General features: G+C 43.6%; 2 protein-coding genes across 3 annotated transcripts in view; both read right to left on the minus strand.

The window, feature by feature from the left end:
- The window catches only part of PRELID2 (PRELI domain containing 2), a 103,381-nt gene extending 102,127 nt beyond the window's left edge, over nt 1-1,254 (minus strand). For both annotated transcript variants that reach the window (XM_070933941.1, XM_070933940.1), the window contains exon 1: nt 1,064-1,254. In XM_070933941.1, coding sequence (XP_070790042.1) covers nt 1,064-1,138 — 75 coding nt within the window. In that variant the 5' untranslated portion in view covers nt 1,139-1,254. The remainder of the gene's footprint in view (nt 1-1,063) is intronic.
- A 17,252-nt stretch (nt 1,255-18,506) lies between these two features.
- GRXCR2 (glutaredoxin and cysteine rich domain containing 2) lies at nt 18,507-24,225 on the minus strand. Its single transcript, XM_070933942.1, has 3 exons — nt 23,887-24,225; nt 21,006-21,233; nt 18,507-18,683 (listed from the first exon to the last, which is right to left on the minus strand). Exons 1-3 carry the CDS (start codon nt 24,223-24,225, stop codon nt 18,507-18,509), a joined length of 744 nt encoding a protein of 247 aa, XP_070790043.1.
- Nucleotides 24,226-24,551: the final 326 nt, after the last annotated feature.

Below are 24,551 nucleotides of genomic sequence, written 5' to 3' on the forward strand. Positions count from 1 at the left end.
AACATTGTCTAGACTTGTTACTTGCGGTTTATGTAATAACCAAAGCCACAAATGGATTTTAACATTCCCTAATTGGGGCCAATTTAGGTTTTTCTATCTTGCAAGTTTTACTATTATTAATCAGTGTTTATTGGGCCTCTCCCTTAAATACGATTTGGGAAAGTAAATCCCTGCAAAATATACCAGCAAACTAGTATAATGCTAATTTTACTTGAGTTAAAAACTGGTATCATCTGGCTTGTCTTATTTCAAATTTTTGATTTCGACTTTTAAAATTAATGATTCCTAGTCCAAATGCATTTTTGAGGGATAGTTTTCTCTAAATTAGTTCACCTATGTTGGAGTCTATGGCTTGGATGAGAGAATACAGTAACAATGGAAACTATTCTATGCACCTCATTTTAATATGGTTGTAGCTAATAGAGTCTGACATGCGTGAGCTATACAGCATCTATGCACCACTTTTGATTGAAACAGTTCGAATGCGATATTGGAATTATCCAAGGCAGGGAAAAAAATGTATAAAGAACGAAGCTCAGAGCCGTATAAAACAATGAGCATCCCTCCACCAGGAATCGCTGAGGAAGGAAAAAAACACTGCAAACTCACACGAAAGTTCGCGAGCACTTTCTTCCCACCCACCGACCCCAACCCTCGAAGGCGAAGGAGGAACGAGGCTGGCCGCATTTTATGCGACAGCTGACAGGGAAGCAGAGAGCCGCGGCCGAAACAGGTAAACAGAAAAAAAGGCAGAGGATAAGACTCGACGAGGATGTTTGCAGCTCCGGCTTCGCGCCGCCGCCATTTTTTTCCCCCGAGCCCCGATCTGTATGCACTTTTTTCGGGCGGGCGACGGCTCCGAGCGGCTTTTGTTTCGAGTGCAACTCAAACAGCATTCCTCCCCCTCCCGTCAGCGTTTCGGGAGCGGAGGTGCTGCTGCCAAGCGTTGGGCCTTGAAAGAGGAGACTCGGCCGCGCTCGCGCCAAGCTGTACAGAACCGGGACTTGTGGAGGAGGGGGGGGCGGGGGAGAGGAGTAGCGCGCGCTCGCGCTCCCCGCTTTACCTTGCGGAGATAGCTGGCCACCACTTGCTCGAAGGGATATTTATAAACTCTCTGGGCCTCCACCGTCACCCCCATGCTGGGCACGGAGCCGACGCCGACGCGGCCCCTTCCTGCAAACTCAGGCGGCGTTTTTGGCAGACCAGCCAGCCGGCCGCCCTGGTTAGGCCCCTTCCCTCCACCAGGCGCCAGCCCTCGCCCATTGAGCTACGTAAAACTTTTATGACGGGCGGCGGCATCGCTTGCAGAACAACCCCGTCCTATAAGGTCACAATGTAAACCCAGGGCCAAACCGTGGAGGGGAAAGGGGAAAGTAGTAGGTCTCTCGCCCAGGGAAGGCGGGGACGCCCTTTTCCAAAAAGCGGCGCCGCCTTATCGGACGTCCCGAATGGTGCTCGGCATTTGCCGTCCGCGACCTCAAAAAAAAAACAAAAAAAAAACAAACAAACAAACCAAAAAGGGCAGCGCGGATTATAATTCGGTGTTAAAACGCGCTCTCGACTCCCGTGTGTTTTGGTTAAACGTAGAAATGCCACCTTTAGAGAAAAAGGATTGACGTAGGCTCTAAGTAGGAAAAACCCGCTCGGAATCCAACTAGGCTTTTCCCACGTGCCTTTCGCCACACCTCCTCCCCTCTCCCCGCACGCGGGTCAAAGTTTGCGCGTCTACTTCAGAGTTCTCAAATGAAAAAACCCTCCGGGTTAGCCCCCCTCCGGTTACTAAGTGCTGTAAAAAAGGAAACGGGTCGTTGCATTATACAGCCCTAGCGTCGTCAAGGGCAGCAAATTCCCTTAACACACCGTCATGAATTCGGAGCGACTCGGGATCGACCCGCGTTCGCAAGCGATTCGGAATTTTAAGAAGGCGCTCGAGCTACGCCTGCCGGCAGCCCCATAATATAGAAGCATTTCGTCGACTCGTCTGGGTCCTCCTGCTGCTCGGTTCCCAAAGCGGGGATTTTTATGGTGGTGCCGGCAGATGCTACGTGGGTGGCGACGGCACAGGCTCCGAATAATATTTTCTGCGTCGAATCCGGATGAAATAATTTCAGATGATCGGCTCAACCTTACGAGGAGATTTATTTTTAGCTGCCAATAAGTATTTTGTGGTAGAAAATTACCGCGCTGTATTATTTTTTGTTGTTGTTGTTAAAGAATGATCTTAGGCAACAGGAGAGCCTGGCAGATAGGAGTGTCTGTTTTTTTTTTAAAAAAAAAATCCTGGTGTCAAATTAGCCCAATAATTGATGTTAGATCATTTTCTTCTTGCCCCTACCGCCCCCCCCCCCATTTCCTGGGTGGTTATTTGCTTCCACTCAAATGTTGAGGTTCAGTTTGCCTTACCAGCGGGGAAGCCCTTGTTTGAAATGAAATATATATGAAATAAAAATGCTTAGTTATAGATTATAAAACAAGTGGCACAGCATGCAGCCTTCTGCTAGTTGTACTACTGAATGTTGGAAGCAAACCACCGAGGAAAAAAATGCAATTTCGCTTTTCTGATGGGAATTGTGCATAAACTGAGCCAATGCAGGTACACCCCAAATCCCATTAATACCATTCTAACTCATTTTGGTACAGGCACTGCCCTTCCTGCTCTGGTAGCCCTTGACTACCGCAAAATAATAGCAAAAAAGATCTACAAATCTTAGTAGACCAGAAGTAACTTCACATAAATACAACACTGAAATACTTAACACTGCTATTTTGAAGTAAATAGGATTGAGGGTGCAAAGTTTTACTGTCAGAGAAGTGGACAGAAAATTGATGTGTGTGTGTGTGTGTGTGTGTGTGTGTGGTGAAGAACAGTTGCTTACAATAAGAGATCCCAGTAGTAATATTAGGACAATTACCACAAGGATCCATAACCTCAGGACAACTGCCGAGAAGGTCCCTTTCCACATCTCTGCCCATCTTGTAAACAGGGAGTCACTGGATATTGACTTATAACTACAGTAGATTGTTATAGGTGAAGTGAGGTGACACTTTCAAACATCAACCCATTTGACAGTTTATTCTGGAAAAATAGGAGCCTGGATAGCTCAGCAGACTAATGGACATCCAGCTGTCTGCAATTACTGTAAGTTCGAATCTCACCAGCCTTCTATCCTTTCTAAGGTAGGTAAATTGAGGACCCAGTTTGTGGGGGCAATAAGCTGACTTTGTATAAATATACAAAAGTATGAAGGCTATTGCTTAACGCATTGTAAGCCGCCCTGAGACTCTGCTGAAGGGCGGCATATAAATCAAATTAAAAAAAAAAATTAGAGCAATGAGTATGTAAACAACCTCTTAGAAAAACAAGTATCTTAGCTACAAGATTGTACTGCAAAAGTCTGAACAACCACTAGGTGGCACAAAAGAGTTATTTTTCCCTGTATGTTTGCTGCCACCTAGTGGTTTTCCATCCCACATGTGGAAGTCCTAAACCAGGATTAGAATGCTAGGCACTAAAAAGTCAACATATGTGCTGTGTGTCTGTTGCTAACTCAGAGTAGCAGCTGAGGCACTGAACTCAGCTGTGGAATTAATAAAGTTAGTAGAGGAGAAAATAATTTTGCAGTGCCCAAAACCTTTCTGGCAGTTCTGGCAATCCATATCTAACTGCATGGATAAATATGTATTGACTTCAAAGCACCACAGCCATTACTAATCACTCCTATTTTATTTATAATACTTTTGTAGTGGCCTTTTTATTTAGCAAAAGCTATCCCTGGGCAATTTGTAAGCTAAAGTTTTGTTGCTCAAAACTTTAAAAAAACACTAATAGGAAATATTAATAGCAATGAAAATTAATTTAGTTAAAGTAAAATTGGAGACCGCAGTCAGTTACATACATTAAAAAAGAGTCAAAGAAAGAAAGAGTCATGCTTTCATCCATGGCAAGTCATTGTTCAAGGAACAAATCATCTCAGAAAAATCTGGTGTCACTTGTGCTCATCAACATCATTGATCTTATTGGAAGGCATGTAAGCAGAGCTGATTTTAGAGACTAGACAGCTATCAAAAGCTTCCATTAACCATGTTCAAAAATAAATATTGTTGCTTTTGTAGTCCAATTGCACACAAGGGGAAGATCTTAGTAGGCTCAGGGGAGTCATAAGATCTTCAGGGAAATTACAGAGAAAACAACGATTTAAGGAGGCAATTCCTCCCTCACCAGGAAACCAACCTGGTGAAGATTCATCATGTTCAGTGGGTTTAGAATGATGAATGTCTACTACATGTGTGGAGGGAGAAAACTCAGGAACGGAGAGAATGGGAAAGACGTTCCCTCCCAAAGAGGGATACCAAGTTATTACCCTCAAAAGTTGCATACCATATTCAAACTTGTATTCAATTACAGGCTACTTGAAGTCTTTGAGAATTTAGCTCAGTCCCCATTGAAGCAGCGTTATCCTTGTTCAGCCTTCACTGTTCATTTCTAACACCTTGGTTAATAGAGGTTATGTATTTTCAGTGTAATTATAGCACTTGGGCTGTCACTATATCTGATTCCCCTATCCAGTTGTGACCAATTCCATGTGGTGGTGCTCATCTCCGTTTAGCCAAGGGAGCCAACGTTGTGCAAAGACATTTTTGTGGTCATGTCGGCAGTATGACTATATGCTGAGGTGCACAGAACACGTTTTCCCACTGAAGTGATACCTGTTTATCTACTCGCATTTGCATGCTTTCAAATTGCTAGGTTGGTGGAACAAGAGCTCACCCCATCACACAATGCTTGAGTCTCAAATCCCGGGCTGTTAGGTTTCCAACTAACAAGTTCAGCATCTTTAACATTTGAGCTATCACACACACACACCCATATGTGATATAGAGGCCTTCAATTTAAGTGTGTTTAAATTTTAAAAAGATAATTGCAGTCTTGACTGAACAATTGGAAAACTAAATAAGAGTATTGGTCCAAATTAGCATCAGGGTGCTACAAGTGACGGGCTGCAGATCCCATTGATGCTCTAACCCAGGGGTGTCAAATTGGTGGTCCGCAGGCCAGATGCGTCATGCGCAAGCCATGCCCACCCCAGCTCCACGAAGGAGGGGGAAATCTGATATGTCACGTGACAGTAATGTGACATGGTGAGTTTGACACCCATGCTCTAGCCAATCCTGGAGGCAACTAATACTACCCAAGAGAAAAGGGATAGAGGGAGGCAGAAGTAGCCACTGAGTGTCGAGCTCCTCTCGACACCGCAAGCTGTAGCGGCGACAGTGATCCCTACCGACCAAGAAATCCTGGCAGTCAGCCGACAGCAGCGTGAAGATCGCGGGGGGGGGTTCGGGTATAAAGTCCACAGGGTGGTGGGGGGTGCTTATTAAAACTAGGCAGGTGATCCCCCAGCAGCCGGAGTAGGCTATCCAGATTTCTGACGCCCTGTGCACCCGTCGCGAAGCAAGAGGAGACGTTCCGTGCCTGCGCTGCAGAGGCCACACCCGGGGCTGTTCGGGTGGATTAAACGATTGAAGCAACTCGAAGCTGTTGGTAGCGTTTTATTTTCCCATCCGGGGCAGACCCGCAGCGGAGGTTTGACAGAAAGTTGGCGTTGCTGGACTCCTGGTACCACTGAACTGCTTCGTGACAGCCATGGCGGAAGGCACGGCAGCCGGTGCTCCGGGAACGGAGGAGGTGGTAGCAGGGGACGCGGTGGCAGAGGCCGTCCAAGCTCCGGAGGAGACGGTGCTGCCGGTAGTACGCCCCAAGGAGAGGCTACCACAGCTGCAGGAGAGCGTTGTTATGGAGGTGGAGGGAACTAGCTCCTCTGGAGGAAAGCCCACGCTGGGTGAATGGTAGCAGAGTTCTGCTCGCCAGAGCCAAGCAGCAGCTGACGCCTCAGTTAAGTGAACCATCATTCCAGGGTTGGAGAAAGAGGCGCTGGGTGGACAAAGAGGATTGTGAGTGGAGCTATTCCACGGGGGTAGGCACCTCCACATTGGATGTGTTGCGCGAAAAGTTTGGAGAGGCCAGCTTCAGGGACGCCGCCTCCTGGCAGCCGTGGGCACCGGGACAAAACACCTGGCACGGGCAGGGGGACACCCGGAGTAGTATGGAGACCCGGTTCCATTTAGCCAGTCCGAAGCTCCGCCTTGAGAAAGGGGTCTATAAGCCTGGCAGAAGGGATCCCCCCCTCGGGGTCAGTGTCATCATCGTTGGGGGGAGCCTCGCGAGGGGAGGACCGGACTGCTCTGCGCCGGCGGGGTCTTCCGCCCCCGGGACCGCGAGACCTGTTGGGTCAGCAACCAGGGGGGGTTGGCCCAGCTCAAGGCGTTCATCTGGCAGGGCCGCCTCCCCTGTGGGTGCCTGGTCTGGGGCAACCACAACAACAACTATGGGGCCCGCCCCCTATACAGGCCACTTTTGATGGCAGTGCTGATAGAGTGTCCCTGTTCCTAAGCCAAATACTGAGTTATAGGGACCTATATGGTCACCTTTACCCATTGCAGTGGGCCATAGTAGTCGCCATCACGACTGTGCTACAGGGTGAGGCAGCAGACTGGGTGGCAGACCTCCACAGCGACCATGCAAAAGAGCTGGCGAATGTAGGACTGTTTTTGGAGGCCTTATGTACCCGGTTCGAAGACCAGTCAAGAACACAACTATTGGAAGGAGAATTAGTGACCCTAAAACAGGGGGGCCGTCCTGCCAGACAGTACGTCAAGGACTTCCGTAGTGTAGCTGGCCGCTTACGGGCCTGGCCCGAACGACTCTTAGTGCACCAGTTCCGGATGGGGTTGGATAGAGAGTTAAGGCAGGCCTGTGTTTACCGGGGGCTACCTCCCAAGTTGGCAGACTGGTTTAATGCCGCAGTGGATTTAGATGTCGGCTTGCGAGAATTCCGTCCGCGGGGAGTGGCCAGTTATCCACCCCCTCCCTGACGAAGTACGGAGAAAACGGTGAATCAACGAGGCGTGAGTTCCTCACCGCCTCGTTCCCTGGTTCCGGTTGGGAGGGGAACGATACATTACTTTCGGTGTAACCAGCTGGGTCACCGAGCGGCTGAATGTCCGGTGTTGCCTGGGCCATCTGCTACATCTCGACCTCCACCATCGACTGGCAGAGGACGCGAAAGAGCCCGGTCCTCGTCCGAGTGGTCCAAAGCAACAACCCCAATGGCGTCTCGTGGTTATCGAGAAGAAAAGGAAACGCCTCCGTGTCACGAGGAGGTCCAGGTCGCTTCGGAAAGCAGTGAAGACAACACTCCTAACGACCCTATGGTGAGTGACCCAATTCGCCCGTTCGTCATTCCCATCTTGTTAAGACATCCCCAAACCTCAAAAATAAGCCACCAGAAAGCCTTAATAGACACGGGTTGTACCCGGTGTCTTATCCGGGAGGCAGTGGCTAAAGAACTAGGTCTTCGTATGCTGTGGCTACAGACCTCCATCAAATTCGAACAGATGGACGGCTCTCTCTTGGGTGGTAAGCCAGCGACACGGGTGACTGAGTTAGTTCGTTTAGAGATAGGAGAGCATTGGGAAAGTATCCGCTTTATAGTAGTGGATGCTATGGTGGAGCCCATAATATTGGGTTTAACGTGGTTAGATAAATGGAGGCCCACTATATGGTGGGAGGGGGGCTTCCGAAGGCTTCGACTAAGTGTTGGGCCAGATCCAGAACCAGAGAATCGGGCAGGCCAGGTAGGCACACAGGCGGGGGGGACTCTTTCCAACGGACCCCCCCATCCAGGATATCCCAATGTATACAGGGACTTAGCGGCTGTGTTTAATGAGGAGGAATGTGAAGTCCTACCCCCTCATAGAGCCACCGATTGCACTATAGAGTTAAAACCAGGTGTAAAGCTACCCAAGCCACGTATGTATTCCATGACTAGGGCAGAGTTAGAGGAGCTCAGGCATTACATAGATAAAAACCTGGCTCGGGGTTTTATCCAACCTAGCCAATCTCATATGGCCGCTCCCGTTTTGTTCCGGGAGAAGAAAGATGGCGGGCTACGATTATGTGTAGACTTTTGTGGATTAAATACTGTGTGCGTTGAACACCTGTACCCCTTACCGTTGATGAAAGACTTGCTAGCCACCTTGTCGACTGGGAGGGTATTTACAAAGTTGGATCTTCGAGAAGTCTATTACAGAGTGCGAATAAAGCCTGGTGATGAGTGGAAAACCACCTTCAACTGTCCATTAGTTTCGGGTGATGCCGTTTGGCCTACAGGGTGCCCCGGCTGTTTTTATGCAGGTGATAAACGAGGTGCTCCACGAGCACCTGTATCGCCGGGTGCTCGTTTACCTGGATGATATCCTAATCTATACCAAAACGATGGAGGAACATATAGCTTTAGTGCGACAGGTACTTTCCAAATTGCTTCGTGCAAAGCTCTTCGTAAAGTTGTCGAAGTGCGAATTCCATCGCACCCAGTTGGACTATTTATGGTATCGCATCTCGGGAACCGGGATAGAAATGGACCCGAAGAAAGTGAATACAGTATTGGAATGGCAAGCACCTACGACACGGAGACAACTACAGAGCTTCCTTGGTTTCGCGAACTTTTATCGGCAGTTTATCCCCGCGTTCGCCCACATCGCCCTCCCGTTAACCGAACTGTTACGCACAAAGCAGACGGGTATGAAGGCGAAACCAGGACAGGTATTAACCTGGACGCCAGATTGTCAAAAGGCATTTGACGGACTAAAAGCCATGTTCTCGCAGGCCCCTGTCTTACGACATCATGATCCAGCGATACCATTTATTGTGCAAGCAGATGCTAGCGACGTCGCTGTGGGTGCAGTGTTACTGCAACGGACCCCTGAAGGAGCATTGTATCCCTGGGCTTACACCTCTCGCAAGTTTTCCGTTACCGAAAGACACTGGGCTATTTGGGAAAAAGAGGCTTTTGTGGTGAGGTGGGCACTGCTTACGTGGCGACACTTGTTAGAAGGCAGCGGTATTAAATTTGAGGTCTGGACGGACCACAAAAATCTAGAGGCACTCTAGAACCCAAGACGGTTATCACCCAAACAAGTAAGGTGGGCATAATATTTCCAGCGTTTCAACTTTGAGTTGAAGTATGTTCCGGGGGGAAAGAACTTTTTGGCGGATGCACTCTCACGGTTACTGCAGTTTGCTAGTAAACAGGAAGACGTTATACAGGCGATGATGCCAAAATGTCAACAGGTAGCCCGAACATCTCATAGCGAATCGTCATCCGCATGGAAAGACGATCTGCAACGGGAATTAGCTACCGATCCATGGGTGTTAGAACATGGAACAATGATAACACACCGGGACGGTTTTGCTTGGGTGAACAATAAATTGTATATCCCCGAGTCGCTACGGCAGTCAGTGCTACGCCAATGTCACGATACCAAAACGGCCGGTCACTTTGGCTTCTTGAAAACGTTACACTTAGTACGACGCCAATTCTGGTGGCCACGTATGAGAAAGGAGGTTGAACAATATGTAAAAAGCTGTAAAACCTGTGCCATGGCGAAACCTCGGCCAGGAAAGCCTTTCGGCCTTCTGCAAACCGTAGCAGAACCCACCCGGCCTTGGGATGACATCGGCATGGACTTCATCGTAGACCTACCGGACAGTAACGGCAATACGGTGATATGGACTGTGATTGACCTCTTTTCCAAGCAGGCCCATTTCATTCCGTGCCACGGGTTACCATCAGCTAAAAGACTGGCAAGGATGTTCGTTTGGCATATATACTGGATACATGGAGCACCTCGGCGTATCATTTCAGATAGGGGTGTCCAATTTACCGCAAAATTCTGGCGTGATTTTGTAAGGATGATAGGGCCGTCACAGGGCCTCAGTTCGGGCTTTCATCCAAGCACCAACGGGGCCGCCGAGAGGGCTAATGCCATGATAGAACGGTACCTACGTTGTTATGTAGCGTACCAACAGTCCAACTGGTCGGAATTCCTCCCATTTGCCAAAATAGCCTACAATAACGCTGTTCATAGCAGCACAGGTGCCACCCCCTTTCGGGTTGTGTCAGGTAAAGAATTCTCTGCCATCCCTGACCTAGACGTACAAAGTCAAGAACAGGTTTCTCCCAATATGTGGGCCACCTGTATTAGAAACCAATGGCCACAAATAAAAGAAGCTTTAGAAAAAGCAATGGAGTCCTATAAGTCGTGCCGAGGATTTTGTCCACTATCTGCACGATAAAATCACTCAGATTCGGGAAGGCTTGGTTTCTGACTGGGTAGGTACAGACGGGATGATGGGTGTCGGTCTTGAGACTGCCATTTGGGAGGAGTTCGACCCTGTTGCTCCCGAGGACATGGATAGGATACTGGGGCGGCTGAACGCGACCACATGTTTATTGGACCCGTGTCCCTCCTGGTTGGTGCTGGCCTCCCGGGAGGTTACGCGAGGCTGGCTCCAGGGTATTATCAACGCTTCTTTGGGTGAGGGTGTCTAGCCATCCGCCTTGAAAGAGGCGGTGGTGAGGCCCCTCCTCAAGAAGCCCTCTCTGGATCTGGCTGTTTTGGCTAACTATCGTCCGGTCTCCAACCTTACCTTCTTGGCAAAGGTTGTTGAGAGTGTGGTGGCGCAACAGCTTCCTGGGTACCTGGATGAAGCTGTCTATCTGGATCCGCTCCAGTCCGGCTTCAGGCCTGGGCACAGCACGGAAACGGCATTGGTTGCGTTGATGGATGATCTCTGGAGGGCTCGGGATAGGGTTTGTTCCTCTGTCCTGGTCCTGTTAGATCTCTCAGCGGCTTTTGATACCATCGACCATGGTATCCTGCTGCGCCGGTTGGAGGGGTTGGGAGTGGGGGGCACTGTTTTACGGTGGTTCTCCTCCTATCTCTCGAACCGGTCGCAGTCGGTGTTGGCAGGGGGGCAGAGGTCGACCCCGGGGTGCTTCAGGGGTCGGTCCTCTCGCCCCTTCTGTTCAACATTTATGTGAAGCCGCTGGGTGAGATCATCCGTGGCTTTGGGGTGGAGTTCCATCAGTACGCTGATGATACGCAGCTGTACATCTCCACCCCAGGCCATCCCAACGATGCCCTTGAAGTGATGTCCCAGTGCCTGGAGGCCATGCGGATCTGGATGGGGAGTAACAGGCTCCGACTCAACCCTTCCAAGACCGAGTGGCTGTGGCTTCCAGCGTCCCGATATAGCCAGCTGGTGCCATCGCTGGCTATTGGGGGCGAGTTATTGGCCCCCACGGATAGGGCTCGCAACTTGGGCGTCCTCCTGGATGCACGGCTGTCTTTAGAAGAGCATATGACGGCCGTGGCCAGGAGGGCTTTTTATCAGGTCCGCCTGATTCGCCAGTTGGTTTCCTTTCTGGATCGGGATTCCTTACACACAGTCACTCAGGCACTCGTCACTTCCCGCCTGGACTACTGCAATGCTCTCTACATGGGGCTCCCCTTGAGGAGTACCCGGAGGCTCCAACTGGTGCAGAATGCGGCCGCGCGGGGGATTATGGGAGCGAGGGGTCGCTCCCATGTGACACCTCTCCTGCGTGAGCTGCATTGGCTTCCAGTGGTCTTCCGGGTGCGGTTCAAGGTGTTGGTTACCACCTTTAAAGCGCTCCATGGCATAGGACCTGGGTATTTGCGGGACCGCCTTCTGCCGCCGATAGCCTCCCACCGACCAGTACGCTCCCACAGAGAGGGACTCCTCAGGGTGCCGTCAGCCAGGCAATGTCGGCTGGCGACCCCCAGGGGGAGGGCCTTCTCTGTGGCAGCTCCCGCCCTCTGGAGCGATTTGCCCCCGGAGATAAGAAGGATATTGGATCTCCGGGCCTTTCGCCATGCCCTGAAAACTCTTCTTTTCCAGCAAGCAGGGCTGGCGTGAACCCCGCCCCCATTTTTAGTTTTTAATGGTTATTAATTGTTTAGTTTTAATTTGTTAATGGGTTTTAATTCGCATTGTTTTAATTCGGGCCAAAGTATATAATTCTTTTAATTAATTTTAAATTTTGTATTGTTATGTATTTTAGTTTTGGCTGTGCACCGCCCTGAGTCCACTAGGAGAAGGGCAGTATATAAATTGAATAAATAATAATAATAAATAATAAGTACCAAGCGGATAAGAAAAGGACTGAGGATAAACCGTTTGAGATAGGAGACCAAGTCTACCTCTCAACAAAATACCTGAAATTACGAACTCCTAGCCGTAAACTAGGCCCTAAGTACCTCGGACCATTCCCTATTGTTAAGATTATCAATCCAGTAACTGTAGAATTACAACTACCCCCCCTACTGGGTAGGGTTCACCCTGTGTTCCATAGCAGCTTACTGAAACCGGTAGAAAAGGTTAGAGAACACCTGACAAGGCCTGGTCCAGTAGAAGGGGATCACTACGAGATAGAGGAGATATTGGATTCTCGAGTTCATAGGGGGAAAGTACAATACCTAATCAAGTGGAAAGGGTATCCATTCGAGGAGGTGTCCTGGGTTGGTGCTGTTCATGTGAGAGCCAACCGACTGCTTAAGCTGTTTCATAAACGCTATCCACAAAAACCCAGACCATAAGATATGTGGTTAACACCTTGACCCAATGCTAACATGTCTGTTTATGTTTTCCAGGAGCGTCCTTGGTAGGGGGAGCCGCCTGTCGAGCTCCTCTCGACACCGCAAGCTGTAGCGGTGACAGTGATCCCTACCGACCAAGAAATCCTGGCAGTCAGCCGATAGCAGCGTGAAGATCGCGGGGGGGGGTGTGGTTCAGTTATAAAGTCCACAGGGTGGTGGGGGGTGCTTATTAAAACTAGGCGGGCGGTCACCCAGCGGCCGGAGTAGGCTATCCAGATTTCTGACGCCCTGTGCACCCGTCGCGAAGCAAGAGGAGACGTTCCGCGCCTGCGCTGTGGAGGCCGCACCCAGAAGGGCGTTGGTAAAGCTGGCACGAGGATTTAAAAGGCGTTGGGAGACAGACACTCCCAACGCCGATTTTGCGTGTTTTAACGCTCAAGTTCACTTGCCGATGACAGGCTGTTCGGGTGGATTAAACGATTGAAGCAACTCGAAGCTGTTGGTAGCGTTTTATTTTCCCATCCGGGGCAGACCCGCAGCGGACACTGAGAATAGCTAAAACTATATGATTGGAATCCCACTCTTTTTACATACTGTACTGTATATCACATTGCACATGTACAAAAGGGATGGTTCCTTTGACTAACTACAACTGTCATCACAACCCTGTAGAAGACCCTAAAAGGGGGTCCTTACTTCCTTATATTATTCTGACATTTTTGGCAAATAAGAAGATCCCTTGGAGAAACTACAGCCATTCAGTACTTCTCTGCCTTTTGTTTACATTGTTGGAATAGCTGGAACTGAAAGATAAGAATAGCACTATAATAGATACTTATCATTCCAATCAAGCATTCCCTTTATGTTGAATTGCTTATGTAATTACAGTGTACAAAGATAGCTTGAAACAATTTATACATGTTTTATATATACAAATAATAAAGGCACATGTGCATTTATTTCCCTGTCTTGATGTACATTTTGATTAACATAATTTCTTTTGTAATTCTGCAACTATTTGAAATAAGAGATAATAAGATAATAAAAGGGAAGTTATAAATCATTTATAACTTATATAAGTTATAAAGTATTTATTTGTTATTGAAGCAGTGTCTTTCTTTACTTTACCTTTCAACAAATTGTTAGTTTATACGATCAAAGAAAATGCTGAAAACTGGCTATGGCTATTACATAAGGTAGACAAATAGTAAATACAGAAAATCCAAATAATTTTTAGTCATATTCACACAGCTTGTAATTTAATTATTTTTATATAATAAATGACATTCAGAATGTCAAATTACCACACCACTTATCTGACATGAAATTCGGATGAGTACATTCAACAAGGAAATTTTTAAATAATACATGAGTAATATATGGAATAATACAATTATGAAAAGAATCTAATTGATAGCAAATGATATCTCTGAATGAGAAGTTAGTTAGGAACACCCAAACGTAATGTATAAACAGGAATCCAAATGAACATACACCAAATGAAAAATTGTGTTGTTCTGAGTATGTATGATGAACAATCCCATGTAAAAATATGGAGGCTGTGTGAATGCCTTTGTGCTTCGGTCAGCTTTTAGAATCACAGCCAAACAACCTGATAACAATTCTGATAATTTTGAAATTTCCTTGCTGTTACATCTAAATAATTCTATTATACCATTATTGATTAATGGTATAATAATTAATGGGCTTCATTAACCATTTGAATGGTTAGAATACAGTATGATCAATGCAAATATACTACTTTTTTCTAAGACTCAAGAGTAGAAGTAACAGTAATAACAGTAATAAATCTGTGTCTTCAAAAGCAAAATCTCCCTTCAGAATCAGGCTGCTTGGGAGTTCATGGCCATCATGATAACATGGACCTGATCCAATTTATAAAGGGTTCAGTTCACAGCAAATATGTTTTTATATCAGGATAGTGGCGTCAGGATCTTGAATTGGAGGATGTTAATATCAATCCTTTCCCAATGGACAGATCACTCTGGAGTTCTCTGCACCCCACCACACACGCTGCAGTGAAGTCAATCCCATGATCCCATTTGATCAGCCCACTCCAACCAACTAGTAGGCTTTCAGAAGGAACTTGAGATCCCCCACACACACACACACCTTTCAGTCATGGCTTGGAATAATACTACAAGTACTCTAAATCAGATAGATCATGCCTGTGCAAAACACTGCATTTGTGGATCCCATAGGATCTCCAGGTGTACCAATGAATTTTGGGAAATGAAGTGACACAAGAGATGCCTAGAGTTCCATTGGAGAAAGAACAGACTAACCAGACACAGTAAGAGCCTTTATTAGCATCTACAAAAGAGATCCCTATCAGCTAATGGTTCATAGATAATATCTCAATCATTTATTTTTCATTCTTTTTTACACAGATTTTCAATACAATATAGTTTTTCTCTGTAAATTTTCCAAAGGTAGTCTTTACACTCCCCACCCCCCAAATTACCCCTTTTACATAGGCAATTTTAATAAATAAAGAATCATAGATAAAGATGTCCAGTTTTTGACTAGAGGAAAGGTTATGTTAGCAGATTCCACACAAGTGCTTCTAAAGTACTTTTTTTTATTTTATTTTACAATGAAGTCCATTTAAAATCTTTTTTTCCCCATGGATTCCCACAGAAATTCTTGGAGGATTGTTTTTATATCTTTAGTAGTAAGGGGAAGCTGATATACTTAAACAATTCAAAAGCAAAATATGCCTAACTTTTTTAAGTAAAATCCTTCCTTTGACATACATTCATTATGTGTTCATTAAAATTCAAAGCAGTTGCTTATTTTGGTTATATATTTAAAGGTCAGTTGAGTTTATCTGAATGAGATGCATACTGGCATATCCAAGCTGATAAGTCACCACTTACATTTAGTTGAACAATAGCATTAAAGCGAATAATTCAGCAATTTATTTATTTTTTAAATCATGTAATGTATATATCTCAATTCTAAATTACCTGCTTTTCCAAATTCAGGAGATGAAATCTATAAGGAATCTTTTAGTCCCATCAAGCCCTTAGATCCTGTATTCAAACAAAGCCAGCATAGAAAATAAAGTGAAACTTAGGGCAAGCCCCCACCAGTGGTGGGTTGTCCCCGGTTCAGACCGGTTCGCAAGAACCGATAGTAAAACTGGCGGGAAGCTCCGCCCACCGACCCAGACGTTGTTAGGAAGTTTCTGCGCATGCGCAGAAGAGCAAGGAAAGCAAGCACGCACACGCTGTCCCGTTGCAAACCAGTAGTAAAGGTAAGTAGAAACCAGTTGCACCCCTATTTGGACCTAGATGCCCTATGCACGGTTACTCACGCACTTGTCACCTCCCGTATTGACTACTGCAATGCCCTCTACATGGGGCCGCCCTTGAAGACCACTTAGAGAGTTCAGCTGGTGCAGAATGCGGCCGCACGGGTTGTGATGGGAATATCCCGACACTCCCATGTTACACCTCTCCTACGCGACTTGCATTGGTTGCCAGTTGCCCTCTGAGTGAGATTCAAGGTGCTGGTGATTACCTATAAGGCCCTACATGGCTTAGGCCCGGGATATTTGTGGGACCATCTGCAGCCAGCAACAGCTTCCCATCACCCAGTGCGTTCCCACAGAGAGGGCCTCCTCAGGGTGCCGTCGGCTAGACAGTGTCGGCTGGCGACCCCCAGGGGGAAGACTTTCTCTGTGGGCGCACCTACCCTTTGGAATCAACTGCCCCTGGAGCTCCAGGTAGTCCCCGACCTCCGCTCTTTCCACCACGACCTGAAAATGTGGCTGTTTCGTTTGGCCGGCCTGGACTGATGGGGTTTTAATTCTAATATAATTTTAACTTGTTAGTCCTAATTGTACTTTTAACTGTTAAATTATGAGATTTGGATTTAATTTTTTAACTTTTTATTAGATGTTTCTTAACTGTTGTGAGCCGCCCTGAGTCCGGCTGGAGATAGGGCGGCATATAAATCTCATAAATAAATAAATAAATAAATAAATAAATAAATAAATAAATAAATAAATAAATAAATAAATAAATAAATACCACCCCGGCTCCCCCCCAATCCGCCCCCCAAAACCACAACCCAAATTTGCTTTCTTATGGGCTGAGCTGTACAGCAATTTGGATTTGAAGAGGAGAGGGTAATTTGGAGAGCAAGTAAACACTCATACCCCTTGTCTCCAACTTTGTAAAGAAGCTTATGTTACAGCAGTGGGATTCAAGGAGATACCAAGAGGTGCCATATGTACATCTCTGCTCCGAATTACCTTTTCCCTTTCAAATTCAAATCACTGTACAGTCCTGCTTATTAGCAATAGTTCTGGTGTTCCCCACAGTACATGTTAAATATTTAACACTGCTTCTTCATCTGAACTAATCAGAACTCATGTTTTAGAAATTACAAGGGGGAATTCTTTTTAAAGAACAGAAGTACAATTTGTTAACTGCAAATCCTGGGAGAGGCGAAGCTTCCCATTAACATCAGTTATAATTCCCCTCTGAAGAAAGGGACAAATATATTTTTTTCCAAATGTTCTAGTACATTGATTACTATTGTTTTCTTCCTTTTTTCAGATAGTTATGTATAGAAATATGGGGCTGCCTAAATCAAGTAACAGAAGTAAAAAGATTCTCTACATAAAGCACATTAAAAAGTATTCCATTTGAAATGATCCAGGTTTGAAAAAAAACGGATGAACCAATGGAGGAATGAATGTACAACTAATTGCAAAACATGTTGCAAAATGAAATTGTTCATTAAAGTTAAATACAGCATGACATTTAGTCAGCCAGCTAAAAGTGTAAATAAATAGTATCTGACAAGTTATTTTATATGCTAAGAATCTTTTGATAGAAGCCATACCTAAACATGGATTTAAATAGAGCTTCTGCATCTGCAATGCAAAGTTTTGTACAATCACTGGAAGTCAAGAAATACAATTTTTAAAATCCCTTTGTTACCTTATAGTGCTAGTCTTGATTTTTTTTCAAAATAATTTTAACAATTGATGCATTTTTTTTCCCCATCTAATCACATCTAATCACATCTTCCATATAACCACATCTAGACTAGCTGGACAAGTCCCTGCAGTTTTCTGGCAAAGTTTTTTTTTTTTTTTTCCAGAAGTGGTTTGGCATTGCCTCCTTACTAAGGCTTAGAAGAAGTGACTGGCCCAAGATCACCCAGCTGATTTGTGCCAAAGGCAGGGCTAAAATTCAGTCTCCTGGTTTCTGTCTTGATGTCTTAATCACTAGACCAAATTGAGTCTCATTTCTATTTTAGCAAGTCCCAAAACAATAACTTTTGTTCTGCCAAGGATGCAAGAAAGTATAAATACTTAAGGAGCCCTGGAAACTGTAACTTGCAAATAGTTTGGATAACCTCAAGAATTTTCAGATGGATAATTTCCTGAAAGGTAGGCATACAGCTAGCTAGCTAGTTAGCTGTTTGTTTGTTTGTTTGTTTGTTTGTTTGTTTGTTTGTTTGTTTGTTTTAGATTTAGTAAGGTTGCCTGACTCCAAAATACTTTTTAATCCAAAGATTATTAAAACAGTCCCGTTATCTCTGACACTTTTTTTCTTCTCATGTTTTGGAACTCCTGGTTGTACCAGAACAAGAGTTCCATTTTGTTTCTTCTGTCTGAGCTGGGTCTGTTCTTTTAAAAAAATAAGACCAAAGGAACCTAGAACACAAGCTAGGCAAAGTTAAGTCTTTTTATATGACATTTATATTACTCTATAAGTGCAGCTTTACTTTCACTCAGCTGAAAACAGAAAAAAAGTTGTCTTGAAACATGTGGCAGCTCTTTTAATTCAGTGGAAAGCCTAGCAATCGATAGACTCTTTAACAACCAAGCATAAAAAGATAGCTTCCTAGCTAAAGAAGATGGATTGGCATAGACTATTTGATGGGGTCGGTTCTATTCGAAAGAAAGTAAGTCAAGAAAAATTAAAGAATAGATAGAGTCACTAAACACAAATCTGGCAAGGCTGCTGCCCGTTTTCATTACAAGCAGGGCATCGCAGAGCTCTGTATGACTCTTTAAATCGATTAGCCAACATTGAAAACTTGCTTCCGTGACACACAGCACAGGGGGCAGAGCCTGATCCTTTACACTGTGAGCAGCTGTTCTCCTCGTCGCCTTCCTGAAATACAAAGGCTTGATTAAACAATTTTCCTTCATATCGGTTCATACAAACCTTTATCCAGAAGAAAAACAAGTAACAGGAAAAGTTCTCCAAAGTAATTTTTTTCTTGGCAAAATAAGCAAATTATAGGATTTGCATTGTTTTCATCCAGAATTTTAAATATTATTCAAACATGGTTTGGCTTTTGCTGCTGGGGGTAGGGAAGGGACACATCCTGCAGCCTTTTGTTGTGCCCAGTTGCTTCAATTTTTCAGTGTTTAAAAAAATAAAACAACTGACGAATAAAGAGCAATTAATCAATGGAAAAACTTGCCTTCAGAAGTTGTGGGTGCTCCATCACTGGAGGCTTTCAAAAAGAAACTGGACACTCATTTATCTGAAATAGTATAGAGTCTCCTGCTTAAGCAGAGGGTTGGACTAGAAGACCTTCAAGGTCCCTTCCAATTCTATTATTCTATGTTCTAAGTTCAGTCCTGGAATCTCTGCTGCATCTATTTCTGCCTTGAAGGATGACAGAAGGATTGTCTCACAGAAGATGGAGTGGATTTATTCTCCATTGCCCTAGAGGAAAAGTCCAGAACCAATGGATTAAAAGTGCAAAAAAAAAGGTTCACACTGTAGATCAGGCAGAACTTCCTTGATGTTTGTGAAACATAATGGTCTTATTAGTTTTCCTTCCCTGGGAAGTCTCCAAAAAAGGATAAATCAACAGATCTAGATGACCTCTAAGGTCCTTTCCAAAGCCATAATACATTTATTTGTTTCTTTGTTTGTTTGTTTATGTCATTTATTTTCTATCTCAATCCTCATGGACTTTCATGGTTTAGAAATAATAGGTGTCTGTATCTGATACCAATCATTTCACCAGTAGGTATACTAAGCAATTGTTCACTTTGGCAGTGGACATGTACAGTATGTACAGCTTTATGATATAAATTAAACAAGAGTAACACACATCATGCTGTATTAAAAAGCAAGGAAAAAGAAAATAATTGTATTTTGATCTATGGCTGAAAATTAGGGCTACTATATCTGGATTGCAAAAGTCAGATTAGATTAGATGATAGTCAAGAATTAGTTTTCTTTATCTTTTTGTCACCAGCAGGAGCCTGTCTAGATTTTATCCTTTTAGCCTTCCTGCACATGGTGGAAATCTTATTCTTAAGGCTTATCGCTCTAATAATGATAGAAGGGCTTATTTATTACAAGCCCGCCCCCCTCAGTTACCTATACAGAACGTTTTCTAATACTTTTTGTGTGTTTGTTTGCTTGCTTATTGATCATTTACTCAAACCTACAAAATGTAGATTTTGTCAGCGTCTCCATTTTGGACCATGTTTAATTTTTAATTAATTATCCCTGTTGGGGTTCCTCATGTTCCATCTAAAGGAATCAGAAATGCCTTGTTGTCAACCCCTAGGATGGATAACCTGACCTCACTCCGGTGAATGCATAGAGTCAAAAGAAAACAAGAAATCATTTCATGCAAGAGAACTATTCCTTTCTTCCTGACAATTGGAGAAGAAAGACTGAAAAAGAGACAAACAGGAGGGTACATAATATATGCAATAAATTGGATCTCTTATATACTTGTCCCAAAAGTTACTGGTATTTGTGTTGTTTGTGCATGTTAAACACAGACAGATGTGTGTGTTTGTGTTTGTGTGTGTATGACTTTAGACACAGGTCTATTGAGACTTTGCTCTGCGAAACAGGGAGAAATACTGAATGATTTGACAAGGACATGTCTTGCCATCTGGATGAGTAGAAATGACCTACTGACGAGCGCTTCAGCAATACCATACTTGGAAAAGTTATAGCTCTGGATTCTCTGTTCTCAGCATTGACTAAGTTCAGATATTTCAAAATGTTTTGGTTGTAGTTACAAAACAGGTGACATTGATGATAAACATGACAAACTAGTTTATACATCATATGAGGTGTTATCTTCATGTTTATTAATTCTGGAGAATTAACTTGGAGATAATTATGGAGTGATAATGGGGTGAGTTCCTTTGACCTAGAATTTCTTATCTCTGCTAGCAAAACTGTCATCAACATTCTATATGCCCAAAAAGCTCGCAGCTCTTCTTTAAGGATATAGATTTTCTTTTACTGCAATTTATGTGTATGGAGACCCCCCTTCCCCCCCAAGTTCTCTTTTGTCTAGATATCAAACTTTTAAACAAGTAATGTTGATGGAATCAATGGATTCCATCAACATTATTTGTTGATTACCTGATTACCTGTTGATTACCTGAGATTCTGGCCATAACCAGGAGAATCCTGAACCAAAGAAAAAGAAATCATTTATCTTACCCAAACATGTTGGTTGTGGCCTGATTCAGTTTCATCACTGTTTATGTTTCCATTGCTTTGAACAGTGCTACTTCCTCCTCTTCCTTCAGAGTTCATGAAGGAGCAATCATCAACACCTTCATTCTGCATGATTCTTTGCATTAGCTCTTTCTTGCTCAGTGGTGTCCGGATTATTTTTAGATTACTGGTATAGATTATAATCCTCCCAAAATCTAAAATGCGGGGTTGCTGAAATAGAATGGCATAAGTAGATGTTTAATTTTTTTTTAAAGACGGATGGTCTTTTTAATGAGCTCCAATCCATACTTAGTACTGAGAAGTTTTCTTTCTTTCATTGCCCAGTAAAGTCAAGAGAGAATTCTTCCCACTGATTTGCAAAGCTTGTATATTTGCAATGAATGGGAGTCGTTTTCTATTTAGTGCCTATCAGATATGCCTTTATGAAACAAGAACTAAATTAGCAAGTGCAAAGAAAGCTCCAACATGTCCAGCCTACCAGACTTCTCCCCAAGTTGAATAAAAAGCCTGACCTCCTCAAATGGTAGATGGAAACTGGCTTAGTCAGAAGGTCCTGTGCCAAGGTGCTGGAAGGCCTTGATAATGTAATTCATAAAGTTCATTCTTTCTCATTACAAAAAGAAAGATACCTGTATCATTTACAGATTACATTTCCAAATCAGCTGAATAATGGCAGGTTAGAGGAAGGAAGGAAGGAAGGAAGGAAGGAAGGAAGGAAGGAAGGAAGGAAGGAAGGAAGGAAGGAAGGAAGGAAGGAGAGGGAGGAAGGGTACGAGAAAGACACGTAGAAACAAAATGTGACCCAATATAGGGCAAGCATTGACTTTTCACATTGTGTCTATGGAGATTCTCAGTCATCCAGTTCATGGTTGTCCCAAAGGTGCTTTTTTTCAAGAGGCAACTGGAGTTTCTGGTTTTTCTTTGAAGATGTTTCACTTCTCATTCAAGAAGCTAAAGAAGCTGCTTTTTATCCAAGAAGCAGAGCTGAAGATTCTCACACTGTGGGTTCACCCACACCTACTTTGTATTCTAGCATCTAGCCAACTCCTAACCCTTGCTGATTACTGATATGCAACCCCAACAAGTTCACAGTGAGGAAATGTCAACTTCAGGGTGAAAAATAGTTCTCCACTCCTGTCTATGTCCTGCCTGGATGTCAGTTTTCCTAATAAGTAATATGATTCAATAAAATGCTTTGTAAATCATTGTATTCTCATTACTATTCCTTCAGAGCTTATTGTGGGCTTCTATACTTTTATTATTTCAGCAGGCATACTTGACAAGTGAATTTTAATGTAGCTGTTTCTGTTTCTTGCAATAGAAAGTGCTTGCAAATGGCATCCAGAACTGGATTTAATTTTTAAGGCACTATATACTGATTCTAATTGTCCTATTTCTAATTTTAAATGAATTGCTACCACCACTACTAAGCAGTTACCAAGCTTCCATAATTTCAGAACTAGAATGAAGAATCCCATTCAACAGCGATTATGTTCATTTTGTTTTCGTATTCTCAGAATAAAAAGAAGGTTTTAGACCTCCACATATAGCCAGTAGATGCATTTTGATCAGAAGCATTACAGGTTTCAAAACTGAATAGACACTGAAATACTATACTGAAATATACAAACATTTGATTTGACAGAATGATCAGAATCAAACTCTAGGAACCTGTTTGGGTGCTAATTACCCTACTAAATTCCAAACTTTATAATTGTAAATCATCCACACATCTTCAAAGAATTGCCAGTTCAGCAATACCAATATGAGAAGCTACTTTACAGGAGGTTAGCCTATTTATCCATTTGTAACCCTATTATCTCCTCCAGAGATACAGAGAAAATAGATCTGGCTTTACTGGTAGGGTCTCTGGAGGGTTGCAATGGAGTGACAAAGATTTCTTTCAGCTAATCATTTACCTATAGGAGCAATAAAATCCTTGCCAGCCTACCTCTTTCATCTAAACTACTCTACTGAAATGAAAAAAGGAGGAGTGAAGAGAAACCAGAAGTTGATTTATGTGATGTAGGACTTTGAACACTATACAGCACTAGCATTCAAAAACTAATTATTTTTATATTCATATCTATATTTCCACCAAGCCCTGATAAGATCTTATGTTTCTTATTTAAAAAAGTACAGCAGGATAGTAGAACAGATCCTACAAGTTTGAAATAAGACCATACATGGTGTACTTTGATAGTCAACAGCTCTCCAGAACCCAAGCAAAAGTCTTCAATTTACATTGTTTGTACTTTAATCCTTTAAACTAGCAATGTAAAAATGTAGTATGTGATCCTTGACATGTAAAGCATAAATTCCCTCACTGCAATATGGAACTTCCTCATTACATAATCTACTATTTTCTGCTTAGACTTCTGAATTTATGCTGGTTTGAAACATTCTGTAAATTTAGCTAGAATATATAGCTACTAGTACATTTGTGTCAGGAGCAGCAAAATGCTTCCGGGTTGAAAGGATTGAATGGCGACAACACTGTTGCCCAAGGGATGCCCATATGGGGGCTCCTTTCATGTCCCCATTGAGTTGCCTGCTGAAGTGGTACTTGTGGTTGCCCATTTTTAAATGTGGGGTCAGCAGGAGCTGGAGCGTGTGACAGGAGCTCACCCCGTCCCGCAGCAGCAACTGGGTCTCAAATGCAAGCTTGACAATTGTCAGTCCAGCATCCTAACCACTTCTAGTCACCACACTTCTATGTATATTAAAAGAATATATAATAGAAGCAAATAATTAATATTTCATTAAAATAATGTCTTGGTAAACATGACTAAACATTATTTACAATCTTTACCAAATGAATGTTTTATTACATTTTACTAAATTTTATTACAACATTACTTACCATACGATCATCAGCCTTGTCATCATTTAAAAGGGAAGAGTTACTTGTGAGAGTGTATTTGTTCCCTTCTCTGAATACACTGATCCTCTGGGCATTCAGTTTAGCTGATGGATAAAAGCTGTGATCTGGGTTTTCTCTAATCCCCAATAAATTGTCTCGGGGTTCAAAATTCCAGGACTGACAATTATGAGAGTAGCCTTCTGCTGGGATTTCAAGCTCTTGCCCATCTTCATACATTTGTTTTAAGACTCGACCACTGTAAGCTGAGGAAATTTTGAATCTTACTTTTCGCGATCTTGCATCATGCTTTTGGTTGGATTTCTTCTGGAACTCATCCATAGAGGTTGGTTTTTCACAGAAATTCCCAGGAATTTGTCCAGCAACGATAGTTTCCAAGGCATCTAAATGAACAAATGCAGAGAGAAAGATAAATAAATAAAAAGAGCTAGGCAATATATAATTCAAAAGCTCTATGGGCCCTCTCACATTACGGCTTAAAAGGACACCTCAAGATTAAACATTGATAGAGCGTCACACAAAGAAATCATTGCTGCAAAGAAACAGAAAGAGGAATTTACTCAGGAGACTGGGGCCTAGGCTTATATATATGCTGTAATTTTGTATTGTATTGTAAAGGATAACATATAAAGGGGATTTATAGCTAA

The sequence above is a fragment of the Pituophis catenifer genome, unplaced genomic scaffold (assembly GCF_029215685.1).
Source record: "Pituophis catenifer annectens isolate HBS135680 unplaced genomic scaffold, rPitCat1.0.hap2 SCAF_2, whole genome shotgun sequence".
Lineage (NCBI taxonomy): Eukaryota > Metazoa > Chordata > Lepidosauria > Squamata > Colubridae > Pituophis > Pituophis catenifer.

What these genes read in the sequence shown, in the direction of transcription:
- GRXCR2 (XM_070933942.1), bottom strand. Translation starts at nt 24,225, where the DNA reads ATGGATGAGTTCCAGAAGAAATCCAACCAAAAGCATGATGCAAGATCG. An exon ending in ACAAGGCTGATGATCGTATG is followed by an intron (nt 21,234 to 23,886) that starts GTAAGTAATGTT and finishes ATTCTATTTCAG; the next exon opens with CAACCCCGCATTTTAGATTT. An exon ending in GCCACAACCAACATGTTTGG is followed by an intron (nt 18,684 to 21,005) that starts GTAAGATAAATG and finishes TTTGTATTTCAG; the next exon opens with GAAGGCGACGAGGAGAACAG.